Source organism: Mytilus galloprovincialis, chromosome 1, assembly GCF_965363235.1.
Source record: "Mytilus galloprovincialis chromosome 1, xbMytGall1.hap1.1, whole genome shotgun sequence".
NCBI classification, from domain to species: Eukaryota; Metazoa; Mollusca; class Bivalvia; order Mytilida; family Mytilidae; genus Mytilus; species Mytilus galloprovincialis.
In genome coordinates, this window is record NC_134838.1 from 63217040 (window position 1) to 63238950 (window position 21911).

Sequence of the window (21911 nt, forward strand, 5' to 3'; positions counted from 1 at the left end):
TTAAAAGTGGTCCGTATAAAACGGCACATGTATTTTATTTTATCCATATATGTTTCACAATGTGGTTAAGTTGGTTATAGGATGCGTCTCACTAAGCCAAAATAACTGCAATAGTCTCAGTAACCCCACATAACCATACTATAAACCGGTTTTTGGCACAACTTTTTGGACTTGTTTTTCTTCAATGCTCTTCAACTTTATACTTGTTCGGCTTTTAAATTATTTTAATCTGAGCGTCACTGATGGGTCTTATGTAGACGAAACGCGCGTCTGGCGTTTCAAATTATAAGCCTGGTTTATACCTTTTATAACTATTTACACTGTGTCCAATATAAACAAAATAACTGTATCGATCTGCTAAAACCAACAAAATGTTCAACATTTTTTAAACTGCCGTTCGTACTAATTGCACTGATCTCAGTACTCGTTGTTAGTCACATTATAAACTCGAATTTGTTACAAACTACATATAAACAGAGAAGCAATATGTGTCTGATAGATTATAGAATAAATTAAAATTGTTAAACGATTACGAAGAAAAATGAAATAAAACTAACAAGAATCGCTTGAACTTTCCTCGAGATTAGCTAATATTTCATTCACAGTTTGTTCACGTTGTGTAATTGCATGAAGTCTTTGTTTCTCAACTATGCTCTTTTCAGCAAGAGTGATATTACATTGTATGAACTCTCTCTGTTTTAGATAGTTTCCCTTGACTGCGCACTTTAGAGCATCGTGGAGATAATCTAATGAGCGCTGTAGATTTTGTCTTTGTTTATGCTGTTCTGACCGAGCAATGTAAAACAACATCCTTGACCAGTTAGTAGATTCATCCCAACAACTGTTTTCAAACAAGTTTAAATAAAACTCTGCCAAACTGATGTCTTCATTTGAAACAGTGTTCACATACATGTATTCGATTTGTTTAACATCAACACCGAGAACAAATAACGCAAGAAAAAGATAAACTTGGTTTAAGAACGATTTTATCTTGAAGATATTCTCTTGCTCGTAATGTTTTATTGCTGTCAAAAAGCAGGTTTTTGCTCTTTCTCTGATAGAAAACGATTTTGTTCCATTTTGTGTACACCGAAGAATTGCTCCAAGATAATTGGCCTCAAAGAAATACACGGCTCCGGTAGAAAGACAATTGTCCAAGGTACTCATCGCTTGATGAGCTTCTTTTAACAGTGAAGATGCCTCATCAAATTGTTTTGAACGTGTGAATAGTTCAACTTTGAGTGGTAAAAGCCTAGCTAGGTGCCAACCTGGCATCGATGTGGAAGAAATCAGATGGGCGGCTTGATCAAAACTTTCCAAAGCATCTCTGCGATTGTCATTATAGAAGGTGGATATGCACATATCGCTTCGATACAGAAGAACTTGAATGTCGGTATTATCGATGTACTTTTGTCTTGCTGCCTTTGTTACGCTATGAAATAGATCCCAGTCTCCTTTTTCGCGTAAAGTGAATAACTCATCCCAGAGCTTTGAGCAGAGACGCATTATCTTCTTGTTATTTGGAAGGGATTTCGAAACATTTTTCGAAAGGTCTACGCTTTGAATTCCGTTTGAAGAGGTCGATTTTGCTTTACGATTCTTTGCTGTAGATGAGCGTACACGTATTTCTCTGCTATGACTATCATCATCGTCCAATTCAAATATTTTCTGTTTGACAATCAACCCTGTATTTGCAGAAATGTCATCTTGTGAGTAATATTTCAATTTGCTAATTTGATTCGAACAACAACTAGTGCAAGACGTTTTAAACGAAGGTTTATTATAATGTTCGCAATGACAAGAGTATAAAGTATTTTCATTTACCGTGTGTTGTGTGACAATGTAATTATATTTGTTCCTCAAACTTGAAACTAAACAGGTTACAACTTGACTTTGAGGTATTCTTGATTTTCCTAGAGCTTCAAAAAGTTTTTTCACCCCTTGCTCGCGACACGTTGTGTCTGAATTTATTAAATCCAAATCGTCGTCGGATAAAACTTCATCTTCAAACAACTGATGTGTTATATCCTTAGGTCTTAAATTCTTTACTAATTTGCAGTGAAAGCAGGTGAAATTATCACTAACCTCTTTCACCACACAACGCTGTTGTATTGTTTCGTCTTCTTTTTCCAATACCTCACAAATGAAACCATAATCATTCGAAAGTGCTCTCAAAAGTGATGGATAAGGGTCTCCGTCTTTGTAACTCCTCCTTTTTAAAATATAGAGTAGTTTAGCGTTTTGTTCTCGCTTAGTTTTATTAGAAAGGATTTCTTCGCATTCCCCAGAGCTTATAATTTCGTCTTCCTGTAGTATGTCTAATACATCTGAGTTTGATAATTCTATACTGTTAATAAGTAATTGATGTTTAGCCCGTAATACTCGGTGATGATTTGTTTCCATTTACTGGTCACACTGAAAGAGAAATTATCATGTAGCTTTAGTAACACATCCTATAACCAGACACAAACTCCGAAACAGTGGTGACGTTGCTTCGCTAAACTATCAACGTGGTGTAGCAAAGAGAACGTTAGCACTGTTTCGGAGTTTGAAACTCTGAAAAAGAGAAATAATGATGTACCTTTAGTTTCACATCCTATAGCCAGACCCAAACTCCGAAACAGTGGTGACGTTGCTTCGCTAAACTATCAACGTAGCGTAGCAAAGAGGTGATATCGCAGTTTCGGAGTTTGAACCAGACATCGGTTTTTGTAGAAACAGGTAACACAGATTAAAATCTGCCTTACACGATTACATAAAATCATTTAATTGCAACGCATTCTCAATTACACACACACACAAAAACTGCATATATTAAAGGGGATACACACGGATATAGACATGACAATTAAAAAAGCGGATACATATAATAGCTATAATTGCACATGAACCATCCTGATGAATGACAAGGAAAACATGTACAAAATTGTTGAATACATGATAGGTTAAATTAGGGTTAGTCGTTACTGTGTAATAATACAGAATAAAGATTTACCTAAATGATTTACTAAGAAAAAACGCAGCATAATTTGTTGTTTATTAAAGCATATAAATATATTTGTCAAATTAGATAAATTAAAATAATAAGGTCGTATGTTTATACTTGACATCTTAAAGAGAACGACTAATTTCTCCAAGTAGAATATAATAGAATGATGTGTATGGAATAGATACGAACAGGCAATTAAATTTAAAAGTGACTATAGCTGGGACTGTTATACGAGTATAGCAGTCCCAGACTATTATAGCTAAAATATAACAGATCATCGTGCATATGTCATGCAAGGAACTTGGGTAATGATTTCTTTGATAGATCTTTCTTTAAATACTAACTGATGTTAAATCTAACAGCTACGTTTCACAATTGTGTAATGATAAATGAATACAACAGGTGACAAGCGTTAGTGATGTTATTGCAATTATACATGCGTGTTGTTTTTATAATGGCCCTGTTATATGTCCAAGGTCTGTAATAATGGTCGAGGAAGTCTGTTTTGGCCCGAGGCAACGCCGAGGGCCATTACAGACATCCGCGGAAAAAGAAAAACGTTACCATTACCACCTATGGAGAAACAATTGCGAATGTTTACCCAAATGTGAATAAAGGAAAAACTTGATAGGAATCATGTTTTCATTATCCTAGCGAAAAAATGCAATTGCAGATGCTTCTTTTGATAATTGTACAGGGTTCTAAATGGGTAAAAAATTACCATGAGCTTAATTTTTTAGACCGAAGTTTTTCCGCGATTCATACATAATGTAATACAGTCAACGCTTTTACACCGCAATACAAAAAAATGCATGCAATTTTTAAATAAAAATACACTTAAAATGTTGTTTTTCAATATGAACTCTATATTATGTTGCATTTTGCAAAAATAAATTGGTCTTTTCAGGCCATTATTCTATTTAAAAAATCAGAGTTATCTTTCTTTGGTTACTAGATGATGTGCTTTGAAAATCAGTATGTCTTTCTATATTGTTATGTTACACCACCTCTTCAGGTTAGGGTGAAGGTTTGTCCCTGTTAAATTACTCTGGAAACATTAAAGCTTGTAAGAAAATGATCAGTACCTTCGAAGTACAAGATAAAATGCTTCTAATGGGAAACATGAATGCAAGGACAGGTCAATTTCCTAAATTTATGAAGAAGAAAAAAAATGATTCCAATCAAATAATTAATTTTGATACTGAATTTGAACAACTGAAGTTATACCAGATTATTGAGAAGTAGACACTTTAACTTATAGAAATATACAAGATTGTGTTGAAAATGTATAACTTAAAGGTTTAACTTGTGTATTGTCTCAAGACTATATTAAAAGGCGGATTTATTAGGGACAGCATTGGTTACTAGAGTTATATGTCAATAATGGTTATGGAGTCGGTCTGTGGATTATGCAGACCCTACTTTACCAAAAGGAAGAGATAGTGGGTAGGTAGGTATGCATTTTCTTCTTCTTTTTTTTATTTATTTGGCAATGAGAAATTGAAGTGACAGATGTTTCTTAGTATAAATGCCTATCTGATTAACACATTTTTTTTTACAGATTAGGATAATAAAGTTTTTGAGTACTGTAGGTAGCTATTTTCTGGGTAGGTAGGATTAGGGCAAACAGACATATTCTTTTTATGGCCGAAGTTTCCTGTCCTCAGTCATATGTTTTAAAACTAATAATTCTATAGTATTACATTAGATGTATGTTTCATTATAATACTTTATTCTGATTGGCTAACTGCACATCACGTGTTATTCCGTAAGCATTTGCATTGCTCAATACAACTTTTCATTCATGATAACACGTGGTCCAACAATAAAGTGCACAAGTGAATTAAATAAAAAAATATATAAAATTCGTGTTTTCATGATCATAGCTGAAAAAATGTAATTATAAGTATTGAATGCTTCTTTTTGTAACTTTATAGGGTTGTAAAAGCGTTGACCGTGCGCACATTTTTAGAATGAAGCGCTTCCGCGCTTCATACAAAATGTACTTCGTTCAACGCTTTTACACCCCAATAAATTTACAAAAAGAAGCATTCAATTCTTAAATAAATACTTGTTAGATCATGTACAAATTCAGCTAAATATTTAAAGAAGTCATATCAAACAAAAAATGAAATGAAGAGATACAAATAAGACTGATAATTGTCAAAATTTCACAAAATTTACCCTTTAAAGCTTTTACTTTATATCACATATCATGCAAGGTATTTTGATGTATAATGTTAAAGAAATCTTTTATGAAACCACATAAAGACTATTTATAGTGTCATTGGTTTACTTATTAAGTACGTAAGAAAGGTATAGTTTTGCAAGTATATCTTTTCATAGCAATACACATCTTTGTACTATTCAATTGTATATATCTAGATATAAGCCCAGGTGGTAGTGTGGTCTAGCGGGACGGCTACCTTATATTGTACAATCCCGTTATCAAAGTAACAGATAACATGCAGAAATATTATATTAATTATAAACATACTAGTATCTGAACTTATACAGTGAATTTCTATATGTTTGTAACTGACTATATGTAACTGTTTGTTTGTGACACCAGGTACTGTCTGGTGAATGTTTCATTGTACATATTTTAATAAAAATTTTATCAAGAGAAAAAAAGCGGGACGGCTACAGTGCAGGCGATTTGGTGTCACGATATCTCAGTACCATGGGATCGAATCCCTGCAAGGGAAGGAAAAAAAAATTGCGAATGCAAATTTACAGATCTAACATTGTTGGATTGATGTTTAGACGAGTTGTATATCTATATCTATATATACATGTATAATATAAAACCTGATCAAACCGATAAAGGCGGATAATTACTTCCCTTTCCGTTTCGAATATAGTTTGTGTCGTATTTGAGAAATTTAAGTCATTAACAAAACTTATAGGAATTAACAATTTTATAATCTTATAATTAAGAGTAGAAAAAATACAAAGAGAGAAAGTAATTATAAAAATCAGCTGCAATTTAAATATAACACTTTTTATGGAGATGTATGAGGGGCCAGATGGGTTATTTTCGTTCTTCGTGATCGGCGCATTTTCGCTATCGTGATCCGTTTCTCTACAGATTTTTATTTTATATTTTCGTGATCCGTGATCATGGAAATTTATTTTCTGTGAATCGTGTTTGACAAAAAAATCAACTCGTGAATCCTGCTGAGACCCCCCCCCCCCTTTCCCCATCAGGCCCCTCATGCATTAGTGAGCAGAGTCCCAATGTCCGTCGTGTTATACGTATTTCATCTAACAAACTTAAAGGTAAGAGGGGTGATAAAAAACAGTACTTTTTTTTTTATTACCGTAGCTATATTTGGTAAAATCTTTCGGAATTGTTGGACCGTATAATGCTCTTTAATTTCGTGTAATATTTTGTCTTTTAACTCGTTAATCGAGCATCACTTTTGTAGACGGAACGCATATAACTGACGTATTGAATGCAACAAATAAGATATATCTCATACATATACTTAGTGTATGCATGCTACCTTGTGTATGTGTCTTCCATCTGTCCGTAACTTGTAATTCTGGGGTTGTCGTTTGTAGCCATTGTTTTTTAATTATTATTGTTTTTTTCATAAATGAGGCAGTAATTTTTTCTCGCTTTGAATTGTTTTTCAATTGTCATATTGAGGTCTTGTATAGTATGCTGGGATCGGCTTATAGATGTTTATTTTTATCCTAGCCATAAGTACTGCATGAGAGTGGCGTTAAACACCAATCAACAAACCAACCTTTTATAGCTCACTATGCGGTATGGGCTTTGCTCATTGTTGAAGGCCGTACGGTGACCTATAGTTGTTAATGTCTGAGTCATTTTGGTCTTTTGTGGATAGTTGTCTCATTGGCAATCATACCACATCTTCCCTTTTATAAGTCTCATACTTCCGAGATACAAGTATTGATATCCCCATATTTATAAATGAGGGTGTGGTCGGGGTTTACAGTATACATAATAAAGGGCAAAACGGACAGAATAAAGGACAAAAAAAATACACAGTAGAGAAAATAAGGCAAAATGCTTTTGATAATAGGGAATAACTGGGTTCTAGTATGTAAAGAATCAGGAGAAAATACCGGTAATGGCAAACTAATATAAACCCATAATGTGTCCCTAGTACACGTATGCTCCACCTGCACTATCATTTTCAATGTTCAGTGGTCCATGGAAATGGGGTAAAAGCTTTAATTTGGCATTAAAATTAGATAGATCATATCATATATAGGGAACATTTGTACTAAGTTACAAGTTGATTGGGCTTCAACTTCATCAACAACTACCTCGACCAAAAACTTTAACCTGAAGCGGGACAGACGGACGAACGAACAAACGGACGGACAGACCAGAAAACATAATGCCCATCAATGGGGCACAAAACAGAAAGATTACCTAACAAATTGAAGCATACAAAAATGAAGGACCCTCATCCAGACCATCATATATAGAGGTATACTCGTAACAGTCGGGACAGCCACAAAGGTTACATTACCATTTATAACTGTTTGTTATGCCCCACCTACGATAGTAGAGGGTATTATGTTTTCTGGTCTGTGCGTCCGTTCGTTCGTGCGTCCGTTCATCCCGCTTCAGGTTAAAGTTTTTGGTCAAGTTTTTGATGAAGTTGAAGTCCAATCAACTTAAAACTTAGTACACATGTTCCCCATAATATAATCTTTCTAATGTTAATGCCAAATTAAAGTTATGATCCTAATTTCATGGTCCACTGAACAAAGAAAAAGATAGTGTGAAACTCAGGTTAAAGTTTTGGTTAAAGTTTTTGGTCAAGGTAGTTTTTGATGAAGTCCAATCAACATGAAACTTATTACACATGTTCCCTATGATATGATCTTTCTAATTTTAATGCCAAATTAAAGTATTGACCCCGATTTCACGGTCCACAGAACATGTAAAATGATAGTGCGAGTGGGACATCTGTGTACTATGGACACATTCTTGTTATTTATGTTGACATTTGTACTTCTTCACTATCTGTATTAGATATGTTTGTATTTGACGTGTTCGCTTGACCAATATGGGTGCATTTTGAAAATAAATTTTGTAGAATTATATTGTTTGTATGCTATATGCCCTCCTGAGGCTCAGAAAAGGTGAATAAAAATATTCTATTCTATTCTATTAACTATGGTATAGTAGTCTCAGATATAGACAATAATAGTATATTTATATGATTTTTATAAGGATTATGCTTTGAAACCGGGAAATTACATGTCAAATTCTTATAATCATAATGTCAAGTCGATACACTATTATTCCCCGGCTTTATGCTGCAGGGGGAATTGTCTGTCAAATGCTTGTTCCCCGATTTGACTCAAATTCTCATATTCGATTTATAACATACCGATCGAATTATTTTTTTCATTATTTAGCTTTTATTAATGTTTGAACCAAACAAAATTATATTCTACTTTTTATTATAACTCTTTGCCAATGCCCTTTTGAACAAATACACCATTAAATAGTGTTATCTATACTTTTTTACTGCTCTCGAAATTTCTTTTAAAACAAGGCAATTTCGGGGCCTTTTATAGCTGACTGTAGGGTATGAGCTTTGTTCATTGTGGAAGGCCGTACGGTGATCACCTACGTCATTTGATCTCTCGTGGAGAGTTAGTTGTCTCCTTGACAATCACACCACATCTTTTTTATAATATATGACAAAGCTTATCAGTGTTCAATATGTATTACCAACATGGTAAATAAATATTGAATATCCAAATCCTGTACCGTGCACAAGCGCCTGCGCATGACGTCTATGGTTTAAAGGCTGTTATACGTATACAGTATTAAAATCGTCCTGAGTATTCGAGAAATATTTACCGCTGGACATTGATTCAATGATGTAATTCATATCCACCATAAGCTACACCAAACTAAGTAATTGAAATATTCTTATTTGTAAATAAACAAATACGTACCTGTTCTGCTTAACACGGACTAACAAATCACGTGGTAAGTATTACGCAATGCACATGTATATGTACAACAATTAAATATTAATTATATTTATCAATAACTTTAGAAGTACATGACATTGTTATTCATAAACCGGTTATCGATTAGTGTTCTAAAATTAAAATGTTTGTAGTTTCACATTTTCTTAAAACTAGTAATTATACGAACTAGTTTATAAATATTATAAATAACGATCAGGAAAAAAAGAACATCAATAAAATGTACATAATAAGTTTTATGAATTATATATATGTTGTAATTTGAAGTTATTAGTCTTCTTAAAACTGCTACTTGTTTACTTACAAGTTAATTGTTTACATAATATTTAATATATAAAGGTCAAAAATGACATTTCGTCTGCATGTTGCATTATAGAGGCCAGAAAAAGGGTCACTATCCTATTTTGGCAAAAATTCAAATGCACCTGTATATCACATTCTTTATTGTTTTGTACATAACCATTCAATCTGTAAATTTACATATTTTCTGTGTCGTTTAAGGCTTGCTATGAGATGTGGGATTTTTGCCGTTTTTCTAACGGGGAGTTGTCTCATTGCCAATCATACCACATCTTCTAATTTGTATCTTGTGTCGACAAAAAAATTATGTCCGCCAATTAGAATTGAAAAGCCTGTTTACTTTGGTTGAGAAATTGATTTTTGTAAATTCCGAACTGTAGAAAATTCCTATATTACTAAATTTAGAAAGATATATATTTTTTTTTTATGCCATACGCAATATAATGTCTTTAATTCAATAAATGAGGATACATAGTACTCAACTTAATATGGTCGTGCTGTTGCTGTTCTTTAACCCATCAACAAATTATTTCCTTGGCAATTATCTTCAGAAGATCTACCTTGTGAGATTGTGAGGCGCATATTTAAACTTCTAAATCAACGTCCTGTTTAGTTTAATACCCTACATCACATCTTTATATGGATCAAAGTCATTATTTGAAAACTGTAGATGTACAGGGACATTCAACAGGATGAAATTTGAAAAAAAGTGGTAGGACAGGTGTATTGAGTAAAACAAAAGGCAGGATGAGACACTTTGCCAAAAAAAGTCAGGATAAACTAGTCCCCCCCTCCCCCAACTAAAAATCAAATGGTAGCTCAATTATGAAAGCATACGTCGACATATCATGAAAGAGAAATTACACATACAACCAGAGTTGTTTTTATTATGTCTATCCTCCATTCTTTTATTTATCAGCTTTAACTTACAACTATTTTTCAGATACATTTAATTTATAATTAACCTTTGAAATGTATAACAGGGAAATATTTGCAGTTGTACTTACAATTGGTTTATAAATACACCACAGAAAAAATATACAGATGTATTTGAAGGTTTTGTTTGTGTGATCAAAGAGAAGATAAAGATACATAAAAATAACACCATCAATATTCGTATGTTGAGCAAGGCGATCAGGAAGAATATACCGTTCTTGTTCCATTAGTGGTAAAAGGGGGCTATGCAGAAGACAAAATGACGGAAGACATATGATAAACGGACGAAGACATGTGTTGACTATGCTCTTTTCAACAAGAGTGATATTATATTGTATGAACTCTCTCTGTTTTTTGTACATAAATAAGGGCGGTTAGTTTTCTCGTTTGAATTGTTTTACATTGTCATTTCGTTGTCTTTTATAGCTGACTATGCGGTATGAGATTTGCTCATTGTTGAAGGCCGTGCGGTGACCTGTAGTAATTTTTGTGTTATTTTGGTATCTTGTCGAGAATTGTCTCTAGGATGAAATTTGAAAAAAATAGGCAGGACAGGAGTGTTGAGTAAAAAAAAAAGGCAGGATGAGAAACTTGTTAAAAAAAAAGGTAGGATGACAATTTGTGTAAAAAAAAGTCAGTATAAACTATTAAAAAAAAGGCAGGACCGAATAGAGTAAAAAATAAAAAGGCAGGACAGAGATTACAACTAAAAAAAAAAAGCAGGACAAAATTGTTCATCCTAGCCCCCCCCCCCCCCCCCCCCCATAAAAATCAAATGGTAGCTCCCTAACCGTCAAAAGCAATGACTGCCTGTAACTAACGTCAAAATGATTGTCAGAAAGGTCAATTAATTCTGTTCGGCACGTTTTAGTTTCTGTTTTGCACCTTCTGATTTTGTCGTTGTTCCATCCATTTCAATGGGTTTTGGCAATTATGCGGTTGCTCTAAATGTTTTTCTGTAGTTGTTTCTTTGGCAGTTCAGTTAAGGTGAAACATTTATAGCATAAATCTGTGCAAAATTTCATTCATCAATTTGGTTAGCAGTTGACGTCGCGGCCGTAGATCTGTCTCGCAGATGACGTTGTGTAATCAAATTCTATTGACGTTGCATTGACATTACATGTTGATCTGGTCTTAGATGGTCTTCAACAAATCCTATCTACTGGTATCATTCATTCATTGTCGGAAGGACAGCAAGACGAGTTTCTGACGCCAAATTGTCTTGTTGCAGTACGTTCACGTTTTCCTGTTTTCAGTATTCTATTTAAATGAGTTGATTCAGTTTTTATTCCTCAGTCTTGGCAATATGGAATAGCAACATTTTTTAAATGATTTAAGTGTGGCCAAGGATTGAACGAACTGTTTCGGGAAAAAAATGAAAAATCTTTTATTATGGCTCAAAATTCGCTTTCTTAAATTCGTGTGATCACAATATTAATCCGGTATGTTCAATTACCACAGGTAAGTCAGATGTTGATTTTTTCGAAAGAGAAAGAAGTATTACGAGCATTAATCAGTGGCGGATCCAGAAATTTTCATAAGTGGGGGCCCACTGACTGACCTAAGAGGGGGCCCGCTCCAGTCACGCTTCAGTGATTCCCTATATAAGCAACCAATTTTTTTCCCAAAAAGGGGGGCCCGGGCCCCCTGGGCCTCCCCCCTAAATCCGCCTCTGTAAATAGTAGTTGTATGAGGATCAAACATGATTTGGTAAAAACAAATCTACAAAGTGAGTGTTGTTAAAGTTTTTAAAGTCAGTCAGTATGTTATATTACTTTGTGGTGGATCGTCAGTATCATTAGTAAAACATTTTGCTAAAATGTCGAATTGTTTCTTAGATTAGAAGAAATTTATTGTTTTTTTAGTAATGACAATGCCTGACATGATGCTTGGGGCTAGATGAGCTAGAAAGTAAACTTCTGTGGGTTTTTTGTATCAATTCTTTGATAATATCTCCTCCAAACCTGGTAAAAGCAAAAAAAAGTTTTGACCATGAATATGAAAATGATATCACCAAAAGAATCTTTGTGATCATGCTTCAAAGACATAACTGCTCCAAAAGTAATCTGATAGAATTTCAAGCATGTCAAGTGGATATCATGAATATCTACTGAATAATTATGTCTAAATATCTAAAAAGTTATAGTATTCGATATGAAAAAGGTATTGCAAAATTATTCTCTTTTCATTTTTTTTTTTTTTGTTATATGGATACAAATATAAGTGATACATGCACCAATACAGTATTTGTTTTGGTATATGAAAGTGTAGTAATAAACATTTACTGTAACAATGTTCATTCATACAAATTAAAAAATAAACAAATGAATGAAAAATGGTGAACATGTACAAAGAAATATAGTTTTAGAAATCAATTAGGCCAGATAGGCCTTATAAAATTTGGTCTTTTTTTTAACATAATTGAATGACCATTTACATTCAGGACTGAGTCATCAGTAGGCAGTACAGATGTATTAAAACAACCTAGCATCATATTGCTAGTCTGATCGGGAGTAGCATGGGCGGGTAAATTTGCTCTTTTTTTAAATTTGGTCAATGGACAAATAATGTTTGGTTCAAATCGAAATAAAATGTTTTATCTCTCTATTACTTACATTGTACATATAGAAGTGAAACTACTTTGAGAAATCCTTGTACAGGAGAGTTGTCTGTCAAATCTTTATTTCACAAAGAATGAATTGCATAACAATGAACCAAGCTCAAAGCAAAGCACTTTAATAATACACTTAGACAGACAGCACAATCCAGTGATATACTTTGTACTACATACAGGTCCTTCATGAACATCCATCGACCAGAACCATATCTCAATAACATGCCATACTATATGGTTGGATCAGAAGTCCTGAAAAGATATAATTTTTTATTGTGTTATATGTATATATATGCACAGGTTAAAACTTAAAAGTTTCACAAATTTGTGGTATAATCATTCAATATCTACTATCAATCGCTTCATGCACAAATCGATATAGGTTGAGTGCCCCTCTGTCGGAAATAAGAACATACCTCCACCTTATTTTAGACAACTGATGAAGAAACATTCAAAACTATAAAATGTTATTTAAGACTTGCAATTGTCAATGTCTATTTTCCATCGCAACTGAATCAGTGGTATATGTACTTATACATACATTAATTATTCGTACATAAATGACAGTGCATCATAAGCCTCTAAGGGCTGGTTGGTATAATTATACATGCTTATTGAATGTTTATGTTTAAAACTGCAATATATTGTATTTCATGTATATGTACCAAGTTGTACTTCAATAATTAAAATATTATCTATCTATCTATCATACATGTTAGACTAAAATCAAAGTACATACATTGCATATAAGACTAAAACTGACATTCGGTCTTAAGTCGTGCTCAAATCTGACTTCATAATAGAATAAGATTCTATATCTACTACAACCAATGAAAATATCCCTCTAAGGCAGCAACCATTTGATTTTCGGGGGGGGGGCCTATGGTTTTTTTTTCTGGACAAATATTTTTTTTCGCCTGCGGCGAAAAACAATCTATTTTTTTCGCGACAAGTCAAAAACAATTTTTTTCTTTCAATTTTAGCATTGAAGAAAATCAAATGGTTGCTGCCTAATAGACTAGCATTGAAATCCTAGTTTTCTAAAATGGTAGCTATAGGTGGAAACTAAAACTGAAAAAATTGAAACAATATTTTTAGATATTTCAAATGCATGCGTGTACATGTAATAATATAAATTCTCCAAAGTTGGCTATATTTTTCCTTTTTTTGTCTTTTGTTTGAGACTGTATATTGACCCTTAGACATGCTAGATGTCTTTCAATTCCATCTAGTTTGGTGTGGGTTGATGTTTGATTGTTGCGCATGCTATATATCGACATGAGATTTGTTTATATATATATATATAAATTTGTTTCCTTAAATACAAATGAAATAGATGTAATAAATTATCGGCAACCATATGCAAATATATAAAAATATTATTTGCATTTGTTCTGTTGGTTGATAGTGGTACATGTATGAAGACTGGGTAAAATCACTTATATATAGTTCTGATCAAAAGTTTCATGATAAACATGGTTAATAAGCAGTGCGTCGTTTGAAATTTGCAACATATTTAACTTTGAACATATTTTTCAGGTCTGCAGTCCATATAGAAATCTGTATTATATATATATATATATATATATATATATATATATATATATATATATATATATGTGGTATAATTACCAATGTGACAACTTTCCACAGCTCGGTTAATATAACAAATTTATTATAGGCAACCATTCAGCCTAAAAAATGAGGCAAAAAAATCCGGACATGTTAGTTTATATGCAACAATTAAATTAAGAAAAGTAATGCCTGATTTACAACTTATAAACAACAGGTTTTGGAACCCTCCCCTCCCCCTCCAAAAAAAAAATTTGTCCTAATGAAGATAAAGGAAGATGAAGCCTTTTTAACTTATAAAGGAGGATATGGAGGGGATACATTACATTCGGAACAACTTTTCTAAAGGATGGATACATATAAATATTAAAATATGTAATATGATTGCCAATTAATGAGACAACTATCCACACAGGTTCAAATGACAAAGCAATACTAGTAATAGGCAACCATATACAATGTAGCCTTCAAAAATGAGGAAAACTGTCCTGACATGAAAAGTATGCATTAATACAATTGAGAAGAGTAATGGCCTGATTCACAATTCCACTAATAAAAAAATTTGGAACATCCCCTCCTCAAATAAACCAGATGCTCTGCAGGGCGCAGCTTGATATGACAGCAGAGGTCGAACCTTGAACAGTTGGGGCAAGTATGGACATAACATTAAAGCTTGATATGACAGCAGAGGTCGAACCTTGAACAGTTGGGGCAAGTATGGACATAACATTAAAGCTTGGTACAGCTAGATAAATTTGGATTGTGATCAGATAGTTGACACAGAATGAATGTGGTCTAAGAACTTCAAAACTTTAAATTGGACATTTACCTATTATGGTCCTATATCCAAAATCTAAATAGATCTACATGGAATTAACACAGTAACAATACATGGTTAGATCAGTATATCAAAGACCCCTAGAATTCCATTTTTGATGAAATCAAATTAAGTTCCATTTTGGAACCTTTAAAGCTTAATATGGAACCCAAATATTAAAAAATCTAAATACATGGTTGGATTCAGCATATCAAAGAACCCAATATATTCAATTTTTGTTGAAATCAAAGAAAGTTTAATTTTGGACCCTGATTTGGACTTAAAAACTGCATATGATGTACGAAAACGTTTGATCTTTTAAGTGCATGACGATAAAATGTGCACTTTTTTCAGACGATAAAAAAATCAGCTGAATTTGACAAATCACGCTATTTGTTTTACCAAAAATAAAGGTAACGAAAATTATTTGAGACATCTGACGAACCACGATAAGGATGTTTTGATGAATCACTGTAAAATTGTAACCAATGTGACGCTAAAGGTGCGTTTACACGTTTACCGTTTGACGCCTGACGGTAAAGGGCATTCATTACCACCCTCATGTATGTATAGGACTAAGGTTATCAGCTGTTCTACACATATATAGCCAGTGAGACGCAATGAACTTAATGGCGAGTGAGTGCAGCTATTGAGCTTAAATGATCAAATTGTGTCTTCAAGTGGGGGATATTTTAAGGGATCTATACGAAAAAAACCTGACAGAGGAAAGGAAGCTTGATAACTACTCCTTACAAACATGTATAGATTATTTTCATTTAAACAGAAACAATTGGAAGAAGGTCGCCCACAACGGCGGTGACGTCTTTGCTGTTAATTAATTTAGCATTTTGATTTTCTTTCTTCATCTGGTTTGTCCTTTCGGGATCTTTTCTTAATTTTGCCTCAGTCTTTCTAATTTTTCTTTTCTGGTTTTCTTCTTTCCTTACAATCACTTGTTTTCTTCGCTCTTCCTCACAGTATTACCTGTGAAAAAGAAAAACATGATTTGGAGGTAATTCAATATTTTACAAAAATAAATAGAATGATATATACAAAAATATACTGAATATCAGCAATATACAATTTCTGTTTATAATACTTACATACTCAAAGTTTAATAAATCATTTCAACTACTAGAAATTTTAGATAAAACATAATAAGTTACTCAAATAAGTTAATAAAAATGTATATGCATAAATAAGAATATTAAAATGACGGAATGGAAATGGGGAATGTGTCAAAGAGACAACAACCAGAAAATAAGATTAAAAAAACAGCCGAAGGCCACCAATGGGTCTTCAACACAGCGAGAAAAATCCGCACGAAGAGGCGTACGTACTTCATCTGGTTCAAAAACAAAAAAATGTATACTATACTTAACTCCTACACATATAAATTAATGAGCTAAAATTAAATATATTAAACATTGGGTGTAATTTACCACAAGATTGAAAATAGTCATGTGGTGTATGTTAGATAACTAACACTTTTAACCAGAAACTACAAGGTAACACATTTTCTTTTCTATAATATTTTTAACCCTAAAACTATAGGGTTTATTAGTTGTCTCATTGGCGAAAATACCCCATATTCTTTCTCTTTCTTAAAATGAATGCAACAATGAATTTTGATAACTGTATCATTTGCACACAAAATGCATAGCTTTCTCGTGGATTTTAGCCCCTTCTATAGTGTATCTACACATACCCAACACTTTTAATTTGGTAACTATAGCATACAAAGACCGTACCTTACAACCTTTGGTAGATAAGCACATAGATTACCTGCATGGTTATAATCATCAAGAGCAAGAAAACCAATTCGTTGTATTGAAAATCAATGGAATGAACGAAAATCTGCGAACAAAATTAGATAAAACAAAACCGAGACAAAACAAAAATGATAAAGAATAAATCAAAAATAGATTAAACAGTATAGCTTTTGGTGCATGTGGTTTACATGTGTGGTTTTATATGATTTTTTTACTAGAAAGTTCATCGTGTCTTTTGTTTTCCTACTCACAGATGCACTAAAAATGAAGAGTGCATCAAATCTCACAAATAAATTTATAGATATATATGCAGTACCTGTAATGCGGTATGGGCTTTGCTCATTGGTGAAGGTCGTACGGTGACTTATAGTTGTTAATATCAGTGTCATTTTTTGTCTCTTGTGGAGAGTTGTCTCATTGGCAATCATGCCACATCTTCTTTTTTTGTTGTTATATTTGTTGATGTTTGAAACGTGTTTACGGTATGGCCTCCAACAAAAAGTAATATCCACATGCATTAATCAAACATATATATAAATTATTATAATCATCATTATTATACAGGTTTTCCCTTTCTCCTATTCTTTTTAAATGCTACACATACACACTGACTGACGCAGTTTTAAGCCTTATTCAAGAAAATTATAATTCAACTGCAATATCGGGTACTTATCAATGTTTTATACAAATTCTCTAACATTTAGCTAAAAACCTATAATCTGTGTCATCCCTTTCAAACTTATTATGTTTGTTCATTATACTGTATCAACAGCCTTTAATATTTCAAAACTTTGCAATATTTCTTTCAATTTCAAATTAGTTATTTATCTTTAAATTTGTTCCGTTATTGAGAATTTGACCGTAGGGAAATAAGCAATAATGTGAATTAAAACAATAGTAGGGATAAACATCAATTTAGACTTTTAAAATTAAAAAAAAAATGTATTTCTGCTCAGATATTAGCATTAACAAGATTTAAATTTGTAAATTGATTTTAGTTTATCCCGTTACAGTTGATATCCATTCTCTAAAGTGAATTATTATTTTCATTTCATTCTATATAAAATGGTTTTCCGATCTGCCATATACAAAACCATGTTGGTAAATGTAGACAGTTGGATCATCGAACAAGAAATATGAAGGCACTGCTTATTCTGCTCATTATATAGTTATTCCTGTTGACGCTGTTTTATATTCTGACGTGAAACGTTTGAATGACTATCTATTATCCTCGAGGCCCAAAACATAACAAATAGATAATAAGGTTTTGGCAGTATTTGGCCACAGCTTTATCTTGAATAAAATATAACATATATGATATATAATATGTATTTAAATTGGCAATCTTGCTCTGAAATATATTTATCAATGTCTGTATTTAATATATATGTAAATTATAATGTGGCTACCGCAAATTATGGCAAACCACTAATATAAATATATTTAAGTAATATGTCTGGTACGAGAAGTTGACTGATGAGCCCTGGTAATCAGAGGCTATCATTACTGTTCACTGAATATATGAATGTTAAATCCAGCGCAGCGAAATGTGCCAAATGTGCTCTGCCAATGTCCACTTTTACATCTACATTGTGTTCACTAGTTGTCTCCTACTCTCCCATCTCAGTACCATTAGCAGAATTAAGCTGAAATATAAACTTAAAAGCAGTATCTGGTTTCTTACTTCCATTCAGAACAAATACACATGTAACACAAAATTAATTTACATTGGGAGGGTGGTGGGTTTTTTAAGAAGATTATTTTCTCGTCCAATTTTCGTCTGCTGCAATCTTGCCGACGTATTTCGAAAAGACCAAAGCGAGGTTGCGATCAAACTAATAAACACAAATGTTAAATACCCAACAGTGAACCACCACCTGCCCAAATTAAAATCTTCGAGTTTGTACCCAATGGATAACGGGCTTTAAAATTGTAGATTTTAAATCCTTTTATCCTCGAGGCCCAAAACATAACAAATAGATAATAAGGTTTTGGCAGTATTTGGCCACAGCTTTATCTTGAATAAAATATAACATATATGATATATAATATGTATTTAAATTGGCAATCTTGCTCTGAAATATATTTATCAATGTCTGTATTTAATATATATGTAAATTATAATGTGGCTACCGCAAATTATGGCAAACCACTAATATAAATATATTTAAGTAATATGTCTGGTACGAGAAGTTGACTGATGAGCCCTGGTAATCAGAGGCTATCATTACTGTTCACTGAATATATGAATGTTAAATCCAGCGCAGCGAAATGTGCCAAATTGTCCGATAAGATCAGGGTAACAACTTGATCTGATTGGACAACCGCCACTGAAAAGAGGGGGTGTAGCTGCGCGAAGCTGTGCCAAATACAATTTAATATATTAACTTTCAAGTTACTTCCTAGTAACTTACTTGAAACGTCAGATATAAAATGTTAACATAACAGTTGTATCTATTTACAGTCGGGGAAGGTTAAATTAATGCCAAGATTCCTGATGATCATTTCTAATCCTCCCTGGAGGGTATTCAAAAAAATGTTATTTCCCAAAGACGTCAAATGCACTCCATCTTTCATTAAGAATAATTCATTAGCCTTTATATCAGGGTAACGGAGGTAACAACCATCTGTTTTGGTTAAAAATGATGCTATAGAGGTATTAACCCTCATTCTACATTTTTCCATGGCATTAATATTGTCAGAGTAACGCCAACTTGATCTCGGAATAATTTGAGACCAGACAAAAACTGTGTCCAACATCAGTTGACGCATCCAACTGAACTGTTTCCTTATTAGTTCACAAAGAGTTTTTGAACTTTTTTCCCCTATATCATTGCCTCCAATATGTAAAACTAATATAGTTGGCGGATCTTCATATTTTAACATGGTTCTTATTTGTTGTTTCATGTCCAGCACTTTACCTCCACATTTTCCCTGCCACCAAATATTTACTCCCATCCTCTGCAGCCCCAAGTTTACCCCTCCCGGTCTTCCTCTGGCTTCCCCAAAGGCATGCTTAATAATCGAGGATCCAACGATCCAAACTGTAGCATGTCCTGCAATTCTTAGAAAGCAATTATTACTTGCTTATATTGATGCAGGACATACCATTTATTTACATAATACAATATTATTTAAATGCCAGCTCAAGACTGCATTACAAAATAAGCAAATATAGAAACATATTTACACAAATAAATGTACATATATGATGTTCAGGCATTTAAATCCTAATGTAACGCAAAAAGGCCTGTGACTTCCAACGTCCCATTTCTTTAATTTGTTCATCAGAAATACCTTCTAATGCACATGTAGTTGCCATGCCAATTCTAAAGGAATGGGACTTAAATCCATTGTTTTCTATACCAATTACTGACAGAGACCTTTTTAATAATGCTGAAAACTGGTATCTTGTAAGGGGGGATCCATCAAAATGACAAAATAAAGGTCCCAGATAAGGTGGGCGAACTTTAATAAAATTAGCCATTATTTGTACTGGACATACATTTTTGTTTTTCTGCTTAGAAATAACGATTGTTGTTCCAGAACCAAACTGATCAGTTTTAGATGACGTCAATAAAACCTCTAATCTTGCATCACAAAGCTTTATATTTTCAAATTTTACAGTATGCATCTGCTTATTTTTACAATCAACTGTTATTTCACCTACTCTCATAAAACCATGAAAGGCTAGCGAAAATGAAGCCATAAACAGTTTTGTCTCATACCCGTTTTTGCAAATCACCGCCAGTGACCTCAATAATTTTTCCAATATATCTCTCGTTATGGGTAATCTAGTGTCCTTTTGATTTGGGCCCCCCAACCTTTTTATTCCTTCAATCAATTTTCTGACAACAAATTTCTGTGTATTGTCTTCTAAATTGTTGATTTTATTAAAGTAACTTAAGCCTGAAATATAGCCAGATACTGTTGAGTGGGACAATTTCTTTCTAAACATATAAACAATGAATGATGTCAAGTCATCAAGCGGAATAGGCCAGACATCAGAAAAACCATGATTTTCTCTGAATTTAACAAATATGTCCATGCTATGCAAATATGCTTTCTGTGTACTGGGTGCTAATGAATTTATAAGTAAATGATTCATTTCAGTTCTGAAATCATCGACAGGAATTCTTGTGGGATTGCTGCTGGAGAACTGTCTGCATTCGGGACCAAGTCCATAAAACGTTGTTCCTGAAATCGAGAAAGAGCATCTGCGATTGCATTATGCTCACCCTCAATATGTTGTGCCCTAAATTGTATGTTATTGTTCATAGTGAGAAAAACTAGTTGTCTTATCAATATCATAACTCTCTTTGATTTTGATGTTCTTTTGTTCACAATGCTTACTAATGCCTGATTATCTATTCTCAACAGAATCTTTTTATTTCTAAATGAACGACCCCATATCATGAACGACAGCACGATGGGAATAAGCTCCAAACATGTTATATCCAATAAAATGCTAGTATCAGCCCAACTACTTGGCCACTGGTATTGTACCCAGTGACCTTGAAAATAAGCTCCACAACCTAATAAAACATTACCTGCACTATCAGTGAATAATTCCAGACTTTCATTAGTCGACCAAAATCTATCAGGAAAATAACACTGACCATTGAATTGATCTAGAAAATTTAGCCAAACTCTAGCATCTGCTTTGACCTCTGAATTCAATCTGACAGTATAATAAGGCTTTCCATTCTTAACTGAAGCTATCAAATCGTAAAAACGACGAATAAAAGCACGGGCTGATATAATGGCCCTTGAACAAAATGCCATTAAACCAGTAATTGATTCAAGTTCCTTCAGTGCCATTTTCTTTTTCGACAAGACCTGATCAAGCATAAATTTAAGTTTATCCAGTTTTTCAGGGGGGATTCTAACCAACATAAGTACTGTGTCAATTTCAAG

At 33.2% G+C, this 21911-nt stretch overlaps 1 protein-coding gene across 1 annotated transcript; it reads right to left on the bottom strand.

Annotated features, from left to right (window-relative positions):
• LOC143080884 (uncharacterized) lies at window positions 1-9079 on the bottom strand. Its single transcript, XM_076257032.1, has 2 exons — window positions 8948-9079; window positions 1-2415 (listed from the first exon to the last, which is right to left on the bottom strand). The coding sequence occupies exon 2, from the start codon at window positions 2401-2403 to the stop codon at window positions 553-555; it is 1851 nt and encodes a 616-aa protein (XP_076113147.1). The 5' UTR covers window positions 2404-2415; window positions 8948-9079; the 3' UTR covers window positions 1-552.
• Between the last annotated feature and the right edge of the window lie 12832 nt (window positions 9080-21911).

Excerpts from the sequence above, each read along its gene's own strand:
- LOC143080884 (XM_076257032.1), bottom strand. The coding sequence starts at position 2,403 with ATGGAAACAAATCATCACCGAGTATTACGGGCTAAACATCAATTACTT.